Source organism: Halichoeres trimaculatus, unplaced genomic scaffold, assembly GCF_033239565.1.
Source record: "Halichoeres trimaculatus isolate MK-OKI-2021-1 unplaced genomic scaffold, fHalTri1.1 fHalTri1_scaffold_20, whole genome shotgun sequence".
Classification (NCBI taxonomy): domain Eukaryota; kingdom Metazoa; phylum Chordata; class Actinopteri; order Labriformes; family Labridae; genus Halichoeres; species Halichoeres trimaculatus.
In genome coordinates, this window is record NW_027437198.1 from 12,780,993 (window position 1) to 12,801,024 (window position 20,032).

General features: G+C 43.4%; 1 protein-coding gene across 4 annotated transcripts; it reads left to right on the top strand.

Annotated features, from left to right (window-relative positions):
- Positions 1 to 1,799: 1,799 nt before the first annotated feature.
- Positions 1,800 to 15,471, top strand: smarca4a (SWI/SNF related BAF chromatin remodeling complex subunit ATPase 4a). Of its 4 annotated transcripts, none has more exons than XM_074696028.1 (34): positions 1,800 to 1,987; positions 3,931 to 4,194; positions 4,653 to 4,785; positions 5,923 to 6,381; positions 6,607 to 6,705; positions 6,790 to 7,045; positions 7,162 to 7,288; positions 7,434 to 7,607; positions 7,698 to 7,871; positions 7,957 to 8,124; positions 8,214 to 8,264; positions 8,362 to 8,492; positions 8,580 to 8,643; positions 8,729 to 8,841; positions 8,954 to 9,101; positions 9,203 to 9,366; positions 9,462 to 9,528; positions 9,705 to 9,815; positions 9,892 to 10,134; positions 10,221 to 10,334; positions 10,499 to 10,606; positions 10,688 to 10,774; positions 10,876 to 10,922; positions 11,002 to 11,168; positions 11,247 to 11,410; positions 11,939 to 12,205; positions 13,085 to 13,162; positions 13,243 to 13,461; positions 13,554 to 13,816; positions 13,964 to 14,072; positions 14,155 to 14,256; positions 14,348 to 14,480; positions 14,565 to 14,704; positions 14,805 to 15,471. In XM_074696028.1, exons 2-34 carry the CDS (start codon positions 3,973 to 3,975, stop codon positions 14,835 to 14,837), a joined length of 4,935 nt encoding a protein of 1,644 aa, XP_074552129.1. In that variant the 5' UTR covers positions 1,800 to 1,987; positions 3,931 to 3,972; the 3' UTR covers positions 14,838 to 15,471. The 4 variants fall into 4 exon arrangements, with proteins under 4 accessions (XP_074552129.1, XP_074552130.1, XP_074552131.1 ...); XM_074696029.1 differs by having other exon boundaries at positions 13,967 to 14,072; XM_074696030.1 differs by having other exon boundaries at positions 11,939 to 12,166.
- Positions 15,472 to 20,032: the final 4,561 nt, after the last annotated feature.

Sequence of the window (20,032 nt, forward strand, 5' to 3'; positions counted from 1 at the left end):
ACACTTCAGGATTTCCCTGACATTTACACTCTTGAAGTGACGGGTTACGGCCAATTGTGGAGTCACTTTTAGATTCAGTGCACTACTTCGTTTGATATTTGAACTGAAAGCTGGGTAATTTATGAAGGGATAATTGTAATGTGGCAGTTTCCATGTGCAAGCAGACACAAAACTCACTTCACATATTCCTTTTCTGAGCAACAGTAGTACATTTTTCACATTTTTTTCACGTTCCTGATAAACTTGTGAAAGAACAACACCCTCATTGTGGAAAGATGTTACAGTCAGGCCGAGGGAACAAGGGATTACCCAGCACTAAATGTGACTGTTCTGCCCCTGGTAATACAAAAACTAATGCCAGTTCAAAGTAGTGGAGCCCAGTAGAGCCAAGTACTGCCAAAACCTTGTTGTGTGGAAAAGCAGCTTATGGGAACCAACGTGTGAGCACACACACACACACTACAAACACACACGTGACTCTACAAAAAGTGTTTAACATATGGACACACTGAGCTCAGAGCACACCTGGGTTAACCCCAAACAGGTACAGATAACTTCACTCCTCTGAGTCCCTCAGGCCAATCTTTGAACTAAAATCTGCCCTTGTTGTGTTTATTTTTTAAGGAGAAAATACAACTTGTCTCTGAATTGAACAGGAGGACAACTAAACAGGAGTGAAAACAGACAATAATAAAAATATAGCGTGTTAAAAACGTCCACTTAGCTGTCCATCTCCACTCTTGAAGCACGTTGGAACCTGCTTCTGATGAAAAGAGCTCTGAAAAACCATCAGCCATAACGCAGCTGCTGACCCTTGACCTCGAGTCCACCTTGAGAGGGATAACAACAGAGTCCACGTCGTGCTGATCATCACAGACCACCGCTTCTTTCCCATCTTTCCTATACCAGTTACTTGTGTCAGCTGTCACATCCTTTTGAGACTGAGCAGCTCAGAGAGCCCGGACTCTCTGTAACTCCAGTTCAGGCCGGGTGAAACCCATTAGTGTTTAATAGGTTGTCATAGCTTTGTAAAACAACTTTAAACCAGGTTTGCTGCAGTATATTACATTTGTATTTTTCCCCCTCGTCTTAAAGATAATATTGAAGTGGAGTTTGTAAAGTCGCAAATTTGCTAGTTTAATAAGTTGTTAATTTTGGACAATGAATTTGTAAATTTACCCATTTTTAATTTGAAAATTTACAACTTTAAAAACTCAAAAATTTAAAGTTTAGTCTCAAAGATGAAAAACTTTATTATCTCTAAATGTTTAAGTTTTTTTCTCAAAAATTTACTAGCTCTGGGTTTTTTTGTTTGTTTGTTTGTTTGTTTTTTTTATATGTATATTTTTTAATCTTTCATAGTGGTCCTTTTTATAAAGCTGTACAGATTTAATGTCGAAAACAAGATTTTAAAGAAATGTGTTGACCTTTCAGGGCTTCCGTCAATTTCATGTTCAATTTACATTTCAAAATGTTTACTTTTTACTGACTCTATTCATAATCAAATTAATCTTTTCAAAGTTACAGTATTTTTTCCATTAGTGGATCATTTTGGCTTTCTGTCCACTATAGTTGCCTGCAATCTTTAAACCTAAGAACATAAAATAGACTTTGGTATGATATTGTGTTTTGTTCCTTTTCAGTAGCTAGTCACATAAAAATTTGACCGAGTATCTTCTTCAGTATTCATAAAAATAAGCATATTTCCCTGATATGAAACACTCCCTCACCCATCCCCCACACCGGCTCCTCGTTCTTTCATCCCCCACAGAAGCGCAGCCTTCACAGGGCATGTGGGAAACGAGTGAGCCGGCGGACGGGGGCGCTGTGGAGCCGCTTCAAGCCGGGTTCCTGTGATTGAATCTACCGAGAGAGGGGGGTGAAGGAAAAAAACCAACTGGGCTGGTCGGTCTTTGTTTCTGGCTAGGAGGAAAACTGATAGACGCTGCGACCGTTGAGGACTCAAACATCACCTTTCACCACTTGTGTAAGTCAGCTATTATTTTTTATGAACAGAAAGGACTTTACTCCGTGTTTTAGGATGTTTTTGGAGGATATGTGGTGTTTCATTAGACACTTTTAGGCTAAGAGAAAGACGAGACCGACATTACTGTACCACTGCTGTGGCGCGACACTGTGCAATGAATGAAAACTGTTTTTGGAGATGAACTTAGAGCGGAGCACCGAGCCAAGGGTACGGGAGGCGCGATGGATCAATCAGCTACAGCGATGAGGGATGCTTCAACCTTTCACAAGTCGTCTGATGTGGAAAAACACCGCGTTAAACGACAAATTTTTGAGCCTAATTGGCCTGGAGGAGCATGGCCGGCTGGGCTAGCTCGCTAGCATGCTAGGCAGCAGACCTTAATACAGGGTTTTACTGAGCTGGTGTTCTGTCGAAAAAGGCTACCGTACTAATCGATTCGCGCTATCCGAAAGAAAAATGCTTTCCTACTTTCCAGCACTTCTATTTATCACTAAAATGTATTGCCTTCAAAGTGTTTCGGACAAGGGTGATCACGTTCTTTATACTGTTATCAACCTTTACGCAACTTGAGAGAAGAGGCGGCTCTTAAACACCCAATGTTGGACGGCATTTAGCTTTAATATACTATTTTCATTATGAAAGCATGTTTTGATTGAATTGTTCAAAAAACAGTCCTTTGAATTCCTTTTAGAAACTGATTGTAGCCCTTTACTACAATATACTGCGATTGTGACGAACTCCCCGGATAGTGCTTATACGCTTGCGCAGATACGTACTGGATTGGTAGCACTGTTCGTTGGAACACCGGCAAGTCTGAGCCGAGTGTTCTTTGTAGCTTTACACTCACTTTTGTGTGATTTCACGGGCTTACTGATCGTTCCGCGAAGAGCGGTGGACTCGTATACCATTGTGACAAACATGAGGATCACACACGGAGGTTATAATTGCTAAATGTACATAATGTATCCTGAACTGTTAAACCCGGCAAGGCCCGGCTAAAGCTAGCAGAGCTACGCATGCTATCAGCGAATAACTTAAGTTATTTGTTTGTGAATGTAAACATTGTCGGCACATGTTTGGAAGCAAAACTTCTTTTCCATCATCTTATGTTTCCTCACCTTATATTTAAAATTTTGGCTTCATATAAGCAATTTATTCGCCTTCTTTAAAGATGAACACCTCTACTTCTTGTTCAAACGAGTTTTGATCTAAAAGTGATATATTGAATTATACCTTTGTATTTTAAAGCTTACACTCCTTGGTTTGAATAACAGTGCCTGATTTGCTGTCTTAAAGTTGGATATGTGCATTCAAAAACATTGTTCCGTGTTAAAACTGACCATCTGTCACTTTTGATGGGACATCTGTGAAAGGACGGAGCATCCACAACAACATTAAAACACTTTGTTCAAATGCTTTATGAAACATAGGGGCTTTAGGTTGTAGCTTTAAAAATGCATTCAAGGAACAAAATTGAATTTTGAGGAACTTGAGCACGTTAGTCCACCGTTGCTGTTAGTCATTGTTTTGTTTTGTTGTTGTTGACTGTTTTGGTCATTAGTTTTCATGACTGTAAAATATAAGAAATTATTGAATAGAATGAGATAAATGTCAATCCCATCCCAAGAAAACTGCTGCATGCCAATTATGTAGGATTTATTACATAAGAAAAAAGTGAACATGAAAATACTGACAATATTTTAGAACGTAGTCGTGAACTTAAATGTGGAATCCTTTTTCCTCAAAAGTAATCCAAACTTCCAAATCTATCAGTGGAGTAAGAAACATTTACTTGTTTGGTTATTTGAAATAAGACTTTTTTTTTTTTTTTTTTTTTAACAAAAAAAACAGACATCATTTTTTAAAATCCAAGTAAGATATTGTTGAAGCAGCTTGTAAAGTCACAAACATTTTCCATTATTCCTCTTGTCATCCCTCCTCAGGGGTACTTGCTGCTGACGCACATTCCCGGCTACCCCTAAGAGATGTCCACTCCTGACCCTCCGATGGGAGGGACGCCTCGGCCTGGACCCTCCCCAGGCCCGGGGCCATCTCCGGGAGCCATGATGGGTCCGAGTCCAGGCCCGTCTCCGGGATCAGCCCACAGCATGATGGGGCCCAGTCCGGGACCTCCTGGATCTGGACACCCTCACCCACCACAGGGACCCTCAGGATATCCTCAGGACAACATGCATCAGATGCACAAAGTACGCAACATTTTTATTTATCACTTTGTCCACATTACATTTGAAAAATCCTAGCACCAAATTACCTCTTTGTCACTGGTTCAAATTTGTATCTTTATAATGATTTTAAAAAGAAAACCAATTTCTGACATAAACTACCTTCAGTCTCACATTGTTTTTTATCGCTGCCTAGTCTTTTCTTTTATGAGCAACATCTGATGACTTTTCAGTCTGATTTAGATGCACACTGCCACAACATTTGTTTCTAAACAATTGTGAATTATGTGTCCTGAGTTTAATCCAGCTTTTTGTAATCAACAGGTCAGATTTAACTTGTTTTGACATCTGTTTTGAACTTCTGATCAGATTATTTTCTAAAATTTTACACCCCTAGCTCTTGGGACCCTTACAGACTAAATTTTTGAACTTTAAATCAAAATATGCCTCATGTTCACTGTAGTTTCCTGTCTTTAATTCAGCCCATGGAAGCCATGCATGAGAAGGGAATGCCTGATGATCCCCGCTATGGCCAGATGAAGGGCATGGCCATGAGACCAGGAGGGCACAGCGGGATGGGACCTCCTCCAAGCCCGATGGACCAACACTCCCAAGGTAACACATCTCATATTAATCTGATGAGTCTTGAGTAGATGTGGGTTTTCAGTCTGAAGTTTCATAGTTAAACTTTTACACCATGAGGGGAAAGAAAGATGAAGTGAAGGATGTACTTGTCATCTCTGAGAATCTCTGAACAGGAAGGGAACTCACTCAGTCACACAGTACACTGTGTGTGTGTGTGTGTGTGTGTGTGTGTGTGTGTGTGTGTGTGTGTGTGTGTGTGTGTGTGTGTGTGTGTGTGTGTGTGTGTGTGTGAGGGAGAGAGAGAGAGAAACTCATCCAGCCGGTTTCTCTCCTGTGCTGCTTCGTGTCTGGCAGTGTGTGTGCAGACGGCAGAGCACTGCAGGGCGAGTAGGCGGGATTTAGGGGTTTCCCCGTTCAGACGGCAACAAAAGCAGCTGCACGTAAAAAAACCACAGAGTTGATAATCAAAGAGGATCAGAGAAGAGAGGAACACACAGAGACAAGTTTGTTGACTGAGTTTCCCTCTGCTGTTTGAACTCTGAATCTAAACCAAAGGGAGACAATGTTTCCAAACCCTGAGCCTGCATACTCAGGACTTTGTATCATCAGACTCCAGGAACTTTTCCTAGTACCTGTACTTAATGTCAGACCTGAGATTGAACGATTTATAGCGAGGGCTGAATCTAAAGGATCCAGTCTCATTGGATGCTTTATGATGACTTAGTCCAACACATCTGTGTGAAGATGTTTTGCCTGATAAATTTATGACTGAAGTCAACGTGTTTCACTTTTTATTCTGTGTTTAAAGTGTAATGACCACTTCTCATACTGTGTTTGTATGTGTGGCTGCTCTTTGTCTGTTGGGGAACCTGGTTGTCTTCATCGTTCTTGACTCAGACGCTCCCAAAACAGAGATGTCCCATCTGAATAAGTTTCTCCTGGTTAATTAAATTGATAAACAAATGAAATGAAATTAATCTTAAAAAGAGTAAAAATATGTTAAACAGAATAATTGGCATGCAGATATTTAACCCTTTAAGCCTTGTTAATACGTTTGCATCTAATCGACGCCATATCACACTGCTCACAAGCGTTTAAGTATTGCAGAGCTGCAGTTTTCCTTTTATTTTTGCATACCCATCATGCATCTGTTCTGTACTCCTCCAGGTTACCCCTCTCCTCTGGGAGGCTCTGAGCATGCCCCCAGCCCCGTCCCAGCCAGTGGCCCTCCTTCTGGTCCCATGATGCCCGGAGGCCCCCCTGGCCCTGGATCTGGCCCTATGGAGGGCAGCGGGGACCCAAATCAGGGAATGGGTCAACCTAACCGCGGGGGTCCTCAGGGTCCAGGTGGACCTGCAGGTGCAGTACCTGGACCGGGTGGTGCAGGGGGACCAACCCCCTTTAACCAGAACCAGCTGCACCAGCTCAGGGCTCAGATAATGGCCTACAAGATGCTGGCTCGCAGTCAGGCGTTGCCGGAGCACCTGCAGATGGCCGTGCAGGGGAAGAGGCCCATGCCTGGGATGCAGCAGCAGCCTATGCCCAACATGCCGCCCACCACGGGGCCTGGAGGTGGACCTGGGGCAGGTCCTGGTCCAGCTCAGGCCAACTACAACAGACCTCATGGTGAGTGAGGGAGACCTGCAGAAAGGTCCCCTCAGTTTGTGTCAGCATGAAACTGAAAGATGGGAACAAAGTGAAGCCCAAAATTCATACCTCTGAACAAAGAAAGCACAGCTGTAAGAGCTCAGTGAGGACCCCTGGTGGTGAAAATATAAATTATTAACAAAACATTTTCCAGGTAGCTCCTGAATATTGAGAAGCCTTCTCTAACTGCTCTGTGTGTTTCAGGTATGGTTGGTCCAAACATGGCTCCTCCCGGACCTGCAGGAGTCCCCCCAGGGATGCAAGGCCAGCCCACCAACGGCCCCCCAAAACAGTGGCCTGAGGGTAAACTTTGCTCGTCATACTCTGCACTGAGAATGTGTGTTGGTGTGTGTGATTGGCACTCATCTCCTCCTTCCTCTCCCTTAGGACCTATGGTAAATGCTGCCGCTCCCTCCAACCCGCCTCAGAAGCTGATTCCCCCTCAGCCCACCGGCAGACCCTCCCCTGCTCCTCCCTCTGTGCCTCCCGCCGCCTCTCCCGTGATGCCTCCTCAGACGCAGTCTCCGGGTCAGCCTGCTCAGCCGCCCCCCATGATGCTACACCAGAAGCAGAACCGCATTACGCCCATCCAGAAACCCCGCGGGCTGGACCCGGTGGAAATTCTCCAGGAGAGAGAGTACAGGTGAGAGATCGGTTTATATCCCTGAATGTATTCAAGTTTGGGTGCTGCAGCTTAAAGAGATGAAAGTCAGAGAGTTTCTGATGTCATTAATTTTATTTTTTAATGTTGATTATCAGGCTACAGGCTCGTATCACTCATCGTATCCAGGAGCTGGAGAATTTACCCGGATCTCTCGCTGGTGATCTACGGACCAAAGCCACGATCGAGCTCAAAGCCCTGAGGCTGCTGAACTTCCAGAGACAGGTTAAAGAAATTTCTGCGTCTTTTAAATTGTATCAAAACATATAATCACTGATTGGTTTTCCATTTTCCAGATTTGCTTCCCTTTCTGTCCTTTCCTTGATATGATGGAAACAGATTTAATATTTCCATGTTTTTGCGTCTACAGCTGCGTCAGGAGGTCGTGGTCTGCATGCGTCGTGACACTGCTCTGGAAACTGCCCTCAACGCTAAAGCCTACAAACGCAGCAAACGTCAATCACTACGAGAGGCTCGCATCACTGAGAAGTTGGAGAAGCAGCAGAAGATCGAACAGGAGCGCAAACGCCGCCAGAAACACCAGGTACGGTAAAGGAAATGCATCAGGGTGGAGTCTAACTTTACTGTTTATACAAGATGAAATTCATATATGTCTCTGTGTGTCTCTTGTCAGGAATACCTCAACAGCATCCTCCAACACGCCAAGGACTTCAAAGAGTACCATCGCTCCATCACAGCAAAGATCCAGAAAGCCACTAAAGCCGTCGCCACGTACCACGCCAACACGGAGCGCGAACAAAAGAAAGAGAACGAACGCATTGAGAAGGAGAGAATGCGGAGGCTGATGGTGAGACTCGAACCTCAAACGTTTTAGAAATCTTCCTCTTTGCTTTAACCCTTTCTGTAACCCTGACTCCTTCTCCTTTTCTCAGGCTGAAGATGAAGAAGGTTACCGTAAACTCATCGACCAGAAGAAAGACAAACGTCTGGCCTATCTGCTGCAGCAGACCGACGAGTACGTGGCCAACCTCACCGAGCTGGTGCGAGCTCATAAAGCTGCACAGGCTCTCAAAGAGAAGAAGAAGAAGAAGAAAAAGAAGGTGAGTGTTCGATATGGATATAAAGAATCTGTCCTTTAGCGGGTTTCATCTGCACCTCCTCATTTGCTCCTCTTCTTTCTTTCTTTCAGAAGCCAGAGGCGGTGGAGAGCGGTGCTGCTGGTTTGGGACCTGACGGAGAGGTGAGGCTGAGTGGTATACCCTCCAAACCTCAAGGCAGAGCATCCAGCGGGGTTAAAATAAAGAAATACTAAAATAAATGTTTTTCCCTCCTTGCAGCCTTTGGATGAAACTAGTCAGATGAGCGACCTGCCTGTGAAGGTCATACACACGGACAGTGGGAAGATCCTGACGGGAGTCGACGCTCCGAAAGCCGGGCAGCTGGAGACGTGGCTGGAAATGAACCCAGGGTCAGTTTCAAGTCTGCAGAGTGATTCTGTCTTCAGTCATCCTCGAAATCCACTTGTCTAAAGTCCAAAACATTCTCATGTCCTCAGGTATGAAGTGGCGCCACGTTCAGATAGTGAAGACAGCGGCTCAGAAGAGGATGAAGAAGAAGAGGTGAGTCTTGCGCTCTCTGTTTACGTAGAAAATCTCTCTTTGGACTTCAGATATTCATGACTTCTTATTTCACTTGCTGTGTCAGGATGAGGAGGAGGATCAGCCTCATCAGTCTGCGACCTCATCAGAGGAGAAGAAGAAGATCCCTGATCCTGACAGTGAAGAGGTTTCTGAGGTGGATGTCCGGCACATCATTGAGTAAGACGAAACTGCTCAGACGTAGCCACAAAAGTGTCTGCATGAACTCTGAAAGTACAGGGAACGTTTGCAGGTTTTTCATGCAGCTGATATGGTTTGTTTTCTCCTCCAGACACGCCAAGCAGGATGTAGACGACGAGTACGGCAGCGCCAGCTTCAACCGCGGCCTGCAGTCATACTACGCCGTGGCTCACGCCGTCACTGAGAAGGTGGACAAACAATCCTCACTGCTGATCAACGGGCAGCTCAAGCAATACCAGGTACAGGGCGTGCGCACGCCGCAGGAGCAAAGTGACTCTTTTCCCAAGAAGAAATGAATGTTTATGTGAAACCCATCGTCTGACTTTTTGTTTTCTCTCAGATCAAAGGTTTGGAGTGGCTGGTTTCGCTTTATAACAACAACTTGAACGGTATCTTGGCCGATGAGATGGGTTTAGGAAAAACCATCCAGACCATCGCCCTCATTACTTACCTCATGGAGTACAAGCGCCTCAACGGGCCCTTCCTCATCATCGTACCTCTCTCGTAAGACTCGTCTCCTTCTCCTCATGCCTCTGAAACGCCTCTGAAACGGCTGAGAGTCAAGTTTTAATGTTTCTGTTTTGTCTGTTTGTCCTCAGAACTTTATCAAACTGGGTGTATGAGTTTGATAAGTGGGCGCCATCTGTTGTCAAAGTCTCCTACAAGGTCAGTTTTCATTTCGTGCTCAGAAAGTCAGATGTCTTATAGTATTTGATTATTAGCTGTTTGGTTCCTGAGCACATGATGTTGTCTGTAAGAGTTATGTATTTGACGTATTTAAATCATCTGTATGAGGTTCTGCTGGGTATTAATGGGGAGAAATTGTGTGTTTTTGTTTTCAGGGGTCTCCAGCTGCTCGTCGTGCATTCGTTCCCATCCTCCGCAGTGGAAAGTTCAACGTGCTCCTCACCACATACGAGTACATCATCAAAGATAAACAAGTGCTGGCAAAGGTGAGAAGCACGCTGATTCTTTCACCCTCCTCCCTCTCGTATCAGTGTCTTTCTAACGTTTTTATTTCCTCCAAAGCTGCGTTGGAAGTACATGATCGTGGACGAAGGTCACCGCATGAAGAACCACCACTGTAAGCTGACTCAGGTCCTGAACACACACTACTTGGCCCCAAGGCGTCTGCTGCTCACAGGAACCCCGCTGCAGAACAAGCTGCCCGAGCTTTGGGCCCTGCTTAACTTCCTGCTGCCCACCATCTTTAAGAGCTGCAGCACGTTTGAGCAGTGGTTCAACGCGCCATTCGCCATGACGGGAGAGAAGGTGAGTCTGAAATCCTCCTGGAAGACTTCGACCAACCAGAGCAGCAAAAATAAACAGAATAAAACACTTCCCCTCCCTCCCTCCAGGTCGACTTGAACGAAGAAGAAACGATCCTCATCATCCGACGTTTGCACAAAGTGCTGCGACCATTCCTGCTGCGCCGACTTAAGAAGGAAGTGGAGGCTCAGCTGCCTGAGAAGGTCAGTGTGCTTTAAACTTTCCTCTCTTCCTTTTTCCTCACGTTTCTTACTACAAACTTCTACAACATATGAACATGTAGAGGTTTGATAATCTGCACACATTCAGTCTAAACATCCAGCATCTGTATTTCATTTTTAATCCTTTTCTCCTTTTCTGCTCCCAGGTGGAATATGTGATAAAGTGCGACATGTCGGCTCTGCAGAGGGTTCTGTACAGACACATGCAGGCGAAGGGAGTCTTACTCACAGATGGCTCAGAAAAAGACAAGAAGGTACGATGAAGTCTTTAAATTAAACCAACTAAACTTTTTATCCCAGACATTCTTAGACAAGTCTGTTTTCTGTGTTTTTAGGGTAAAGGTGGAACGAAGACCCTGATGAACACAATCATGCAGCTGAGGAAGATCTGCAACCATCCTTACATGTTCCAGCACATCGAGGTAAGACTGGAACGCTTACCTGTCATCAAAACAGAAAAAAAGTCTGAATACAACACATAATTCAGATAAATGTGTAATATATGAATGTTTGTGTGTTCCAGGAGTCTTTCTCTGAGCATCTTGGTCACTCAGGTGGAATCGTGACTGGGTACGTGAAGCGTTATGATCCCCCTTCTTCTTCATGTGTGTCCCTTTGATTTGGTATTAATGTTTCTGTTTCTGTTCAGTGCTGATCTCTACCGCGCCTCAGGGAAATTTGAGCTGCTGGATCGCATCCTGCCCAAACTCAGGGCCACAAACCACAAAGTGCTGCTCTTCTGTCAGATGACCTCGCTCATGACCATCATGGAGGACTACTTTGCCTATAGGAACTTCAAATACCTGCGTCTGGACGGTGAGTCTTTGAGCTCAGACTTCTGGTGTCTTCTTGAAGGAATCAGATTTTAAAGCTCTGATCTTTGTTTGCCGACAGGAACCACTAAGGCCGAGGATCGTGGCATGCTGCTGAAGACCTTCAACGACCCGGCCTCTGATTTCTTTGTGTTCCTGCTCAGTACCAGAGCAGGAGGTCTGGGGTTGAATCTGCAATCTGCTGACACAGTCATTATCTTTGACAGTGACTGGAACCCACATCAGGTATTTACATGAAACTAAAGCTGCAGAGCTGCACATTTAGAGCATTTACGTCCTGACCTAATGATTCGAGTCCACACCAGGAAGTCCCTCCAGATACGTCTGGTTTATCATCAGGTCCCGAAAGACCTGCAGCTTTTATCTCGTGCACCCAAGAAAATTATATTGTAACGAAGAGTTACCATAATATTTGGAGTATAAGCCTGTGTTTCATGCTCTTACAGGTGTTTTCTTTGTGCAATAAGACTTTGGTTGCATAGAGCAGTATTCTGTTGAGATGTGGATGTGAAGCTACTGATAATGTCTGTTAATTCCACCCTGCTAGTGACCTGTACTGTAGTTAGGCTCAGACATAAAGACTTCGAACCTGCAGAGGAACACTCGTGTTAATCCTAGAACGGTTTCGTATTTAAAAGAATAAAAACAAAGTTTTGGGTGAACCACTGGTCTAAAAAGCAGAAACTTTTTGATCTTTGAAATCAACCCATCTTCAGTTCCTCCATCTAAAGAAGTCTCCTCTTCCCCTCCCAGGACTTGCAGGCTCAGGACAGAGCCCATCGTATTGGGCAGCAGAACGAGGTGCGTGTTCTTCGCCTCTGCACCGTCAACAGCGTGGAGGAGAAGATTCTGGCGGCAGCCAAGTACAAACTGAACGTGGACCAGAAGGTCATCCAGGCCGGCATGTTCGACCAGAAGTCGTCAGGCTGTGAGCGCCGCGCCTTCTTACAGGCCATTCTGGAGCACGAGGAGCAGGACGAGGTCGGGGCTCGAGGCGGCTGCCGCACTAGGGGGGCGTGGGTGGGTGTGATCCCAACATGGTTTCATATCGCCCACCCACCCACATCCACCTGTGCGCTGACCCACCTCTTCATTCTCTCCTTTTTTCTCTTCCTCTTTCCTTATTTTTCCACCTTTCTCAGGGCTTGTGAGCTTTCATCCTTCCAGACTTCTTCTTCTCTTCTTTTCCTGCTTTACACGAACATTTAATGATTTAATTGATTCTTAAATCTTTCACACTCATGTTAAAACTTCTCCTGTTTCCTCCTGTTTTCCTCTCTACTGCTGTTTTACTAAATTGTTTTTAGATTCTGCTTGGATTAGAGTCCCACTCCAGACAGTATTTCTGGCAGATTTAATAATCCTTAATTATAGGGCCACATTACTAAGCTTACATTTAAGATACTTTTACTTTCTGACGGCTTGATTTAGAGTAACTTTGAACAGAAATTTTATCCTGTCTTTAAAAATATGCACACACCCTTAGTTTTTCTCATCTGTATTTACTTTTATTCAACCAAAATTTCTCTGAACATGAGTACAGATTTTTCCTTCCTGTGCAGGATTTTTAACCCTGAAATGAGCGCAGCATTATAAATCTTCAAGCTTAATTCTTTACAAATGTGCCCAAATTCACATTTTAAAGTACAAACAAATAGAGTTGCAGCTTTGATAGGCATGATCATCTTCAGGATATCACTCAGAAATGTTGCTGACATCTGTGTCAAATGCTAAAATCCTGCGGAATGGGGCTTTAAGTCATAAAATAGAGACGTAAACATGATAAATCAAAGTAACTGAGCTTTGTATTTCTGGTGCATGAAGTCATTAGATCAGAGATTTGGCTCTGAGGTTATCCCTGAGTCAGTTTCTTGTTACTCACGTCTCATTTTTCTACAGGAGGAGGATGAAGTCCCTGACGACGAGACGGTCAATCAGATGATCGCCAGAAGTGAAGAAGAGTTCGAGCAGTTCATGGTCAGTCCTGGCTCAGGGCGCTGTTCAACAGGAAGTTTGTAGATTTGTATCTTCACATCTTTTCTTCTTCTTTACTCCAGCGAATGGATCTTGACAGGCGCCGCGAGGAGGCCCGAAACCCCAAGAGGAAACCTCGCCTCATGGAGGAAGACGACATGCCGAGCTGGATCCTGAAGGATGACGCTGAGGTTGAGAGGCTCACCTGTGAAGAGGAGGAGGAGAAGATGTTTGGGAGAGGATCCCGCCAGCGCAAGGAGGTGGACTACAGCGACTCGCTCACAGAGAAACAGTGGCTGAAGGTGAGATGTTAACAGGATCAGCTGAATGAGAAAAACCAAGAGTGTAGAAAGTGAAAGAAATTAACCTCGGAAGTCTTTTCTCCTCACTACAGGCCATAGAGGAGGGAAATCTGGAAGACATCGAGGAAGAAGTGCGTCACAAGAAGACGACCAGGAAGCGTAAGCGAGACAGAGATCACGACGGTGGGCCGGCTACGCCAAGCTCCAGCAGCGGGCGGGGGCGGGACAAAGACGATGAGGGGAAGAAAGCAAAGAAACGAGGACGCCCACCTGCAGAGAAGCTCTCACCCAATCCTCTGTCGCTCACCAAGAAGATGAAGAAGATTGTGGATGCTGTGATCAAATACAAGGACGGGTGAGCGAAACACTAAAATGAGACTGTTTCAGCAGAAAGGGGTAGATCAGAATCTACAGAACCAAGGTTAGATCCTTGTTCCTGTGGTAAAAAAACATGTTAGAGATGACAGCAACACATTTTAACACTCCTGCTCTCTTGTCTCAGTAGTAATGGTCGACAGCTAAGTGAAGTCTTCATCCAGCTGCCATCCCGCAAAGAGCTGCCCGAGTACTACGAGCTCATCCGCAAACCTGTGGACTTCAGGAAGATCAAGGTAAGACCATCAAAGAGGAGCCTCCCTGCTCTGCACTCAGATAATTTAAAACTGTTCACTCACTGGGTGTTGTCCTCACCAGGAGAGAATCCGGAGCCACAAATACCGCAGCCTGAACGACCTGGAGAAAGATGTGATGCTGCTGTGTCAGAACGCTCAGACGTTTAACCTGGAGGGGTCGCTGGTGAGTAAAAATGACGCTCAGAGTCAAATAGAAGCACAAGAAATCACTATGAGGGATCTTAAAGTAAAGCTTCCCTTTGAAAACCTCTCAGATCTACGAGGACTCCATCGTGCTGCAGTCAGTCTTCACCAGCGTGAGGCAGAAAATCGAGAAGGAGGACGAGAGCGAAGGAGAGGAGAGCGAGGAAGAGGAGGAGGAGGTTGACGAAGGCTCAGAGTCTGAATGTGAGTATCAGGAGGAGCTGTGACTGTTGTGTAAACAGAAGAATATTAAAATGTTAACTATTTTCTCTCTTTCCTCTCTATCAGCTCGCTCAGTGAAAGTGAAGATCAAACTGAGCCGGAAAGAGAAAGGGGAGCGAGGAGGAAAAGGACAACGACGGAGGGGCCGCGGCGCCCGAGCAAAACCTGTGGTGAGCGATGACGACAGCGAGGAGGAACAGGAAGAGGTAAGAGCTTAATAACAACAGTTAAATATCAGTTATTTTTCAAAACAGCAGATGGTGCCAACTTTTCTGTGATATTAAATCTTGGTGTTGTTTTCATCAGGAGCGCTCAGCCAGTGGCAGCGAGGAGGACTGAAGTTTTGAAGCCTCCTTGATGGACCAACAGCCCTCTGAGCCCCTTGACTGGACTTTATATATTTTACTTAGATACAGCAAGGAGACAGTGTGCGGAAAGGCCTAGTTTTACCTAGATGAGCTGATTTTTAGTGAGACAGTTGTATTCTCATTAAAGTATACCATTTATTAAAAACCAGTAAAAAAAATAAAATATGAAGATATGAACCATCCATTTCCATATTTAAACCATTTTCCCCATTATGAATATTAGTGTGTCTCTTTGCCTTTTTGTTTTCCTCCTGTAAGTGGAAAAATGACGGAGCCTGAATTATAGACTGAGCATGGTCATAAAGACAGCTAACTGTTTTTTTAATGGTAATCATTTTGTCGTCTTTTACTTTGAGACATGTGAACCAGGAGGAAAACTGTGTAACTGAAGTCCCTTTTTGAATGCATGTCGTGCGTGTCTGTGGAAATGCACCTGGATGTGTCTTCGCTATTATCTCTGTGTTTAATTTAAGACTACAAGCGGGATCACGGTACATCCCACCCTGCAGCCCCTCCCTCTCAGGTTGTGTATGAATTGGGGGAGGGAGGGATGGGACCATTATCTCGTGTCACTGTCACTGGATTCCAAAAATTACAATAAAGGCATCTCATGATTAATCTGTGGTCCTCACTTAATTTATGGACAAGTCTAACCCAAACAAGATCACCAACTGCAGTGACCCAACCTGAACACCAGATGGCCACCTTAGACCACATTGCGCAATACTCCTGCCCAGTTGAGATGTCTGAACTACAGAAAAGGTAAAACTTTTTATCAGTTGTATTTTCCCCTTTTTATCCTTAGTTTTTGAGTGTTTGTGGGTTCAAAACTTCAAAGTTTAACAAGAAACTCTGCAGTGAGCATTATTTTCTGAGTGGGGCTTTTTAAAGTAATAGAACAACAGATTCTTGAATTACTGTTTGAAAAAGTCTAGTTTGCTATCACTTTGCTATCAACCTCCCCTGATACTTTTGGAAATCTCCTGATTAGTAAACAGTTAATCTGTTTTAGCCATTATTTTTGACTTGAGCAGGCCATTAAAGAGATCTAAGCCGTTTATTCAGCAAAAATATCCTGTTTCGGCCCCTATTAGCCATTTTAAGATTAGTGATTCTCAGAGATACATTAACCATTACCACTATTAATCTCATATTTTGAGCTAAATATTAATTTATCTGAGTTTTCTGACTGTGAAACTGTCACAACTTTCTTTTGTTCTCCTTTTAACCAAACGTGACGTCAAGCTAGCTGGTCAAACTTGATCCTAAAGCTATCATTAGGCCCCTACTTGGAGCTAAACATTTATTTTTTATTGTTTTATACTAGTTATAGCTTACTTTCGTAGCCATGTCATGTTTCTGTTTAACCAAACTCTATTTAAAGTTTTTCAAAATTGCATAGGTTACTATAATCTAGTTTATGCTATGATCTCACATAGCATAAATAAACAGAAAATATATGTCGATACGCTACTTCTTATTATTTATTTCAGTAGTTTAGTTACTTTAGATGGACTGTTTGAATCATTTTTGCTCTTTAAACATTCATGGAATGTATTAATGTAGCTGTTTAAGCTGTGTAAGCTGTTTGCTTTTTAAATTAGTATCAGCTTTTTAAGCTAATTCATGCTAACTGTTTTGCAGCAAAAGTTCTTTAACTGACAGATTCACTTTTTAGAAAATTCCTTTTATCATATTAAACCAGCAAAACAATTGTAAAAAACAAACAAAAAAAAGTCTTTTTTTTATTGCCTTACACTACTTTAAAGTTGCTTTATTAATACTTTAACACTTTTTTTTAACACACTTTTTTGGCGTTTGTGCTGTTTAGACATATTTTAGCTTAAAGTTAGCACTTATCTCTTAAGGATATTTCCTACAAACTATGTTTTCCTCTTTCTTATGTCATACATCTTGATGTTGAACAGGGTCATTTATTCACTTTTTAGTAACTTTTATCCAACCATTTAAACCGTTTACTCATGACCTGTAGTAGCTATCTGCCTCTTTGATAAAAATGTTATATATTTCAATCATACTTTATACTAGCAATTTTATTTGTTAGTATGAGCTATTGTTACCACAATACTTAGTTCATTTTCTATGTGTAGCTATGGAGTCTGTAATTCCTATCACAGCATGTCAAAATAGGTCACCGCTTGAATGCTATCATTGAGCTTGCTTTTTTCACATTGTTTAAATATCACAATGTTCATTTGTCATCTGACTGTGTGTCAGATGTGTGCAGACATGTCTAACATCTGTGTTCTTTAATCTTTCCCCGCTTCAGGCCAACTCCAGGAGCATCCATGACTGTACTTCTCCCAACACCTCCCTCACAGCTCATAGGTCACTAGTTGACCCTGACAAACATACATCCTTCTTTCCTACACGTGAGTATGGTGATATCTCGGGGCAGGTGCCCCCACACCTGAACAAACATGAGGGGTTATATCTACCATGAGCAGGCTCTGTGGGGGGTTTCTCTCTCGCCTTGGGTTAGTTTTTCAGCAACGTTCACCTCATAATTTTCCCAGCAGACTCATTTTCCTTGAGGAATGTGTTTGGATAGTAATGCCTGTTATTATTTCTGACCTTATCAAAAGTTTTCCCTTAAATTTTCTCAGATTTATGCCAAAAGAGGTCACCTTAAAGACACTGGCCTTAATGTATGTCATTGTACTTCTACAGGAAGAAACAACAGAGTAAAGGAGGACGATGAGAGGAAATATCACAACATAGGAGTCAATGAACTTCCCGCAAATTTGATGCTCTGCTTCAAATTGACACAAAAATCTTTAGATTGTACCCACCTGACAGATTTCTGCTGTTTTGTTATGTGCTCTTTAATGTGTATTTTGGTTGAGCAGCAACTGTTTCTGAGGGCATTTTGGCGCCTTTTTTGTACCAGTCTGTTTTGGCACCTTGGTCAAACCTTTTAATTACATTACTTATAACTCTGTCTTATCTTCTTTTCAGGGCTAAGGTGATTAATTGTTTAACTGAATTACAATCCTCATGCATGCAGCCACTCGGCCATCCAGAGACGTGTCTCTGTGCCGGACAGTAGTGTTTTCTGCAGAAGACAGAACAGTTAACACAATCAATATAACATACTTTCCATCGGCTGAAAGCCAGAAATCTGTCACCGTCCTCTGAGCCTCCCGCTCTCAGCTCTGTGTGGCAGCTCTTGAGCTGAAGCCAGAGACATGCGCAGCAGCTTTTGGGAGAACCTGATTTGACCTTCAGAGAAAGAAGCTGAGAATCCGTTGCAGCCAGAACACTGTTTGTTTGTGTTGAAAGGGCCTGCACTGGGAGGGAGCCATACTGGAAGAACAAGAAACTGTTTGCAGAGGCCGGATGAGGAGGTTGAGATTGAGCGTAATGAGTCAAACAGTCGTAGTAAAGGGGGTGTGTGTTCTACCTCACCTCACCTGCACTTTAGCTACCGTTCAGACTTGTCTTCTGTTAGGGAATACAACTATGATTCCTCCCTCTATCTTCTCAATCATTTCTTTATGACGGGGTGAAACAGAGCCAGATTATACCCCTATGTCTCATCAGGAGGCGAGAGGTTAACTCCAGCACAGTTTAGAAAACTTTTCATGTTTCAAAGTCGGTCACCCAAAGGACCCAGTTTCTACAGAGGCCAGAAAATTCCATGTCACTTCTTATTAAATGCACCCCATTGTGCTGTACAGCGGGGTTAGAGGTGGGCGGGTTCATGCTCTGGAAAATGTTTGTGTGCTGTATGGCTATAGATCTGCAGATTTTTCAAATGGAGTGGCTGTTTGGGACTGATGAGACAATAACTATACATTATCTGAAAAGGACAGAGGGGGATTCATGTTGCTGGAAAGTGTCAATGTCCAATGAATTAATAATAATTAAATACTCCTGCGCCAGCTAAAACTCTATGCAGACTTTCCGTCACATAAAAGAATGCAAGTATGGTCCAAGGGTATTTGAAACAAACCAGTTAAAGTTTCCACAAAGCAGACAGGCTCCTCCATGAGTTATTCTATTACATCACGTGGCAGTGTTACTAGAAAGTGTATAACTCAAAGGACATCTGGCTCAGAGGAGGGGGAGGGGGGAATTTAGCAAGATCGACATGCGATCTGCTAAAATTGTTGCATCACAAGTTGGTTTATGTCCTCTGAAAGGTGAACTTTTCATTTTAAAAATCAAAACACCACTTTGTTTTCATGGCAGCAGTGTAGGAGGTTTCTAGAATGCTGGGCTCTGGAATGCCAAAGGGGTGCCAAATAGTGAATTCAGAGAGATCCATGTGAGATTTGCTCAAATTATAACATTACCAGTTGTTTCCACAGCGCTTCGACAGGGCTTCGAAGTTTTGTAAAGAGACTGTAGATGAATGGGGGATGAGACGGGACTACTTTCTGTGGATTGATTTGATATGACATGTACTCAGGTTGTCTCTGGTGTCACTTTTGATATTGAAAATCAATCACACCTGTTAAGTGGCTTTGATCATTCAGCAACATTTCATTCTATCTATACGTTCCTTTCCCTTCATGGATTATTGTTTGGTCTCTTTGAGTAATACAACATGAGTGCAGTCAGAGTAATGTTTGTTGTGATTTTGTGCAGAGTAAACACAGACAGATCAATTTATTGATGTAAATAAGCTTTCTAGGGAAAGTAGTTTCCTTGTACTGGGTTTTCTCAGGATTGATCGGATAGATTCAGCTTTACTTTGACAAATGGATCAAAGCCTCAGTAGGAAACTTGATCCTCACCACATGTCTGTATGACCCTCTCTTGGCTTATGGTACATGTTTTATGGCGGTTGACGGTTTTGGCTTTGCTCCATTCTTCGTAGCTTCTGCTCAGCAGCTCTTCAGACGTTACTGACCTCATGTTTGTTTTCACCATAAGGATTTCTCACGTGCTCTCATCGACTGGACATACCTGTGATTGTTTTGAAATTGTGTACACGTATGTGGAGCAGAAGGAGATAAAATCTGACCTTGCTAATAAAGAGCTATCTGTGGGTGAGGAGGGGGTCCATGTTATCTGGACATATAACCTCTCCTGTGGTAGAAACAGGGTCAGTGTGTTTTTTCTTTGTACCCCCATGTTAAACCAGAAAGTTCCTGCCAGTGCTTCTTCTTGTTGTTATTGAACAGTGTCAGTGAACTG

Bases quoted from the DNA above. Each gene is read 5' to 3' on its own strand.
- smarca4a (XM_074696028.1), top strand. From the start codon at position 3,973: ATGTCCACTCCTGACCCTCCGATGGGAGGGACGCCTCGGCCTGGACCC. The intron at 4,786-5,922 runs GTAACACATCTC...GTACTCCTCCAG, and splicing joins GATGGACCAACACTCCCAAG to GTTACCCCTCTCCTCTGGGA. The intron at 10,335-10,498 runs GTCAGTGTGCTT...TTCTGCTCCCAG, and splicing joins AGGCTCAGCTGCCTGAGAAG to GTGGAATATGTGATAAAGTG.